The sequence below is a fragment of the Penaeus monodon genome, chromosome 28 (assembly GCF_015228065.2).
Source record: "Penaeus monodon isolate SGIC_2016 chromosome 28, NSTDA_Pmon_1, whole genome shotgun sequence".
In the NCBI taxonomy this organism is placed as follows: Eukaryota; Metazoa; Arthropoda; class Malacostraca; order Decapoda; family Penaeidae; genus Penaeus; species Penaeus monodon.
Genome location: NC_051413.1, coordinates 13620018 through 13620708, shown reverse-complemented (window position 1 = coordinate 13620708; position 691 = coordinate 13620018). Strand labels below are relative to the sequence as shown.

Genomic DNA, 691 nt, shown 5'->3' with positions numbered 1-691 from the left:
AATAAGTACCAGTTATGGAGGGCCAAAAAATTCGGTGGAGGAGGGGGTGGCGGGGGGTCCTTTGGGGGAGGTGGTCCTTCGGGGGAGGATCTTTTGGAGGGGTGGCGGATCCTTTTTGGGGCGGGTCCTCAGGGGATAAGTACTTCAGTGGACCAGGTAATAGCTTTGGAGGAGGGGGGGGAGGGGGGATCCTTTGGGAAATGGGGGGGGATCCTTTGGCGGAAGCGGGGGGTGTTTCGTCGGGGGAGGAGGGTCCTTCGGGGGGGGAGTGAGAACCTTACGGGCCCAAGCAATAACTTTGGAGGCTCTGGCGGAAGGCGGTGGGGGAGGATTTGGTGGAGGCTCTTTGGAGGGGGATCCTTTGGGGCGGAGGTGGCGGTTCTTTCGGAGGTTCAGGCGGGGGGTGTGTCTGGCAGTTACCTCCACCCCCGGGAAAAAACTGCATCTACAGGAGAAACATTTGTTTTATTAAAGTATGTAATGGTATTTGAGAAAAATTTTTTAAAATAAGCGATTTTTAAAGTCGTTAATCATGAAGCTTTAAAAAGAACAGGGAATATTCTCGATACGGTAAGAGGATAATTTCACGGTAAGAAATACTGATTATATATGATGGTATGAATAAAGCTAATACAGTAATGATAATGTTGTAAAGGTAATAACCCCGTAATAGACACACAACACACACAGG

At 49.8% G+C, this 691-nt stretch overlaps 1 protein-coding gene across 1 annotated transcript in view; it reads right to left on the bottom strand.

Annotated features, from left to right (window-relative positions):
• The window catches only part of LOC119591044 (formin-like protein 5), a 7027-nt gene that overhangs the window by 253 nt on the left and 6083 nt on the right, over positions 1–691 (bottom strand). Inside the window, exon 7 of the mRNA XM_037939771.1 lies at positions 282–445. Within this exon, the coding sequence (XP_037795699.1) occupies positions 282–445 (164 nt within the window). The remainder of the gene's footprint in view (positions 1–281; positions 446–691) is intronic.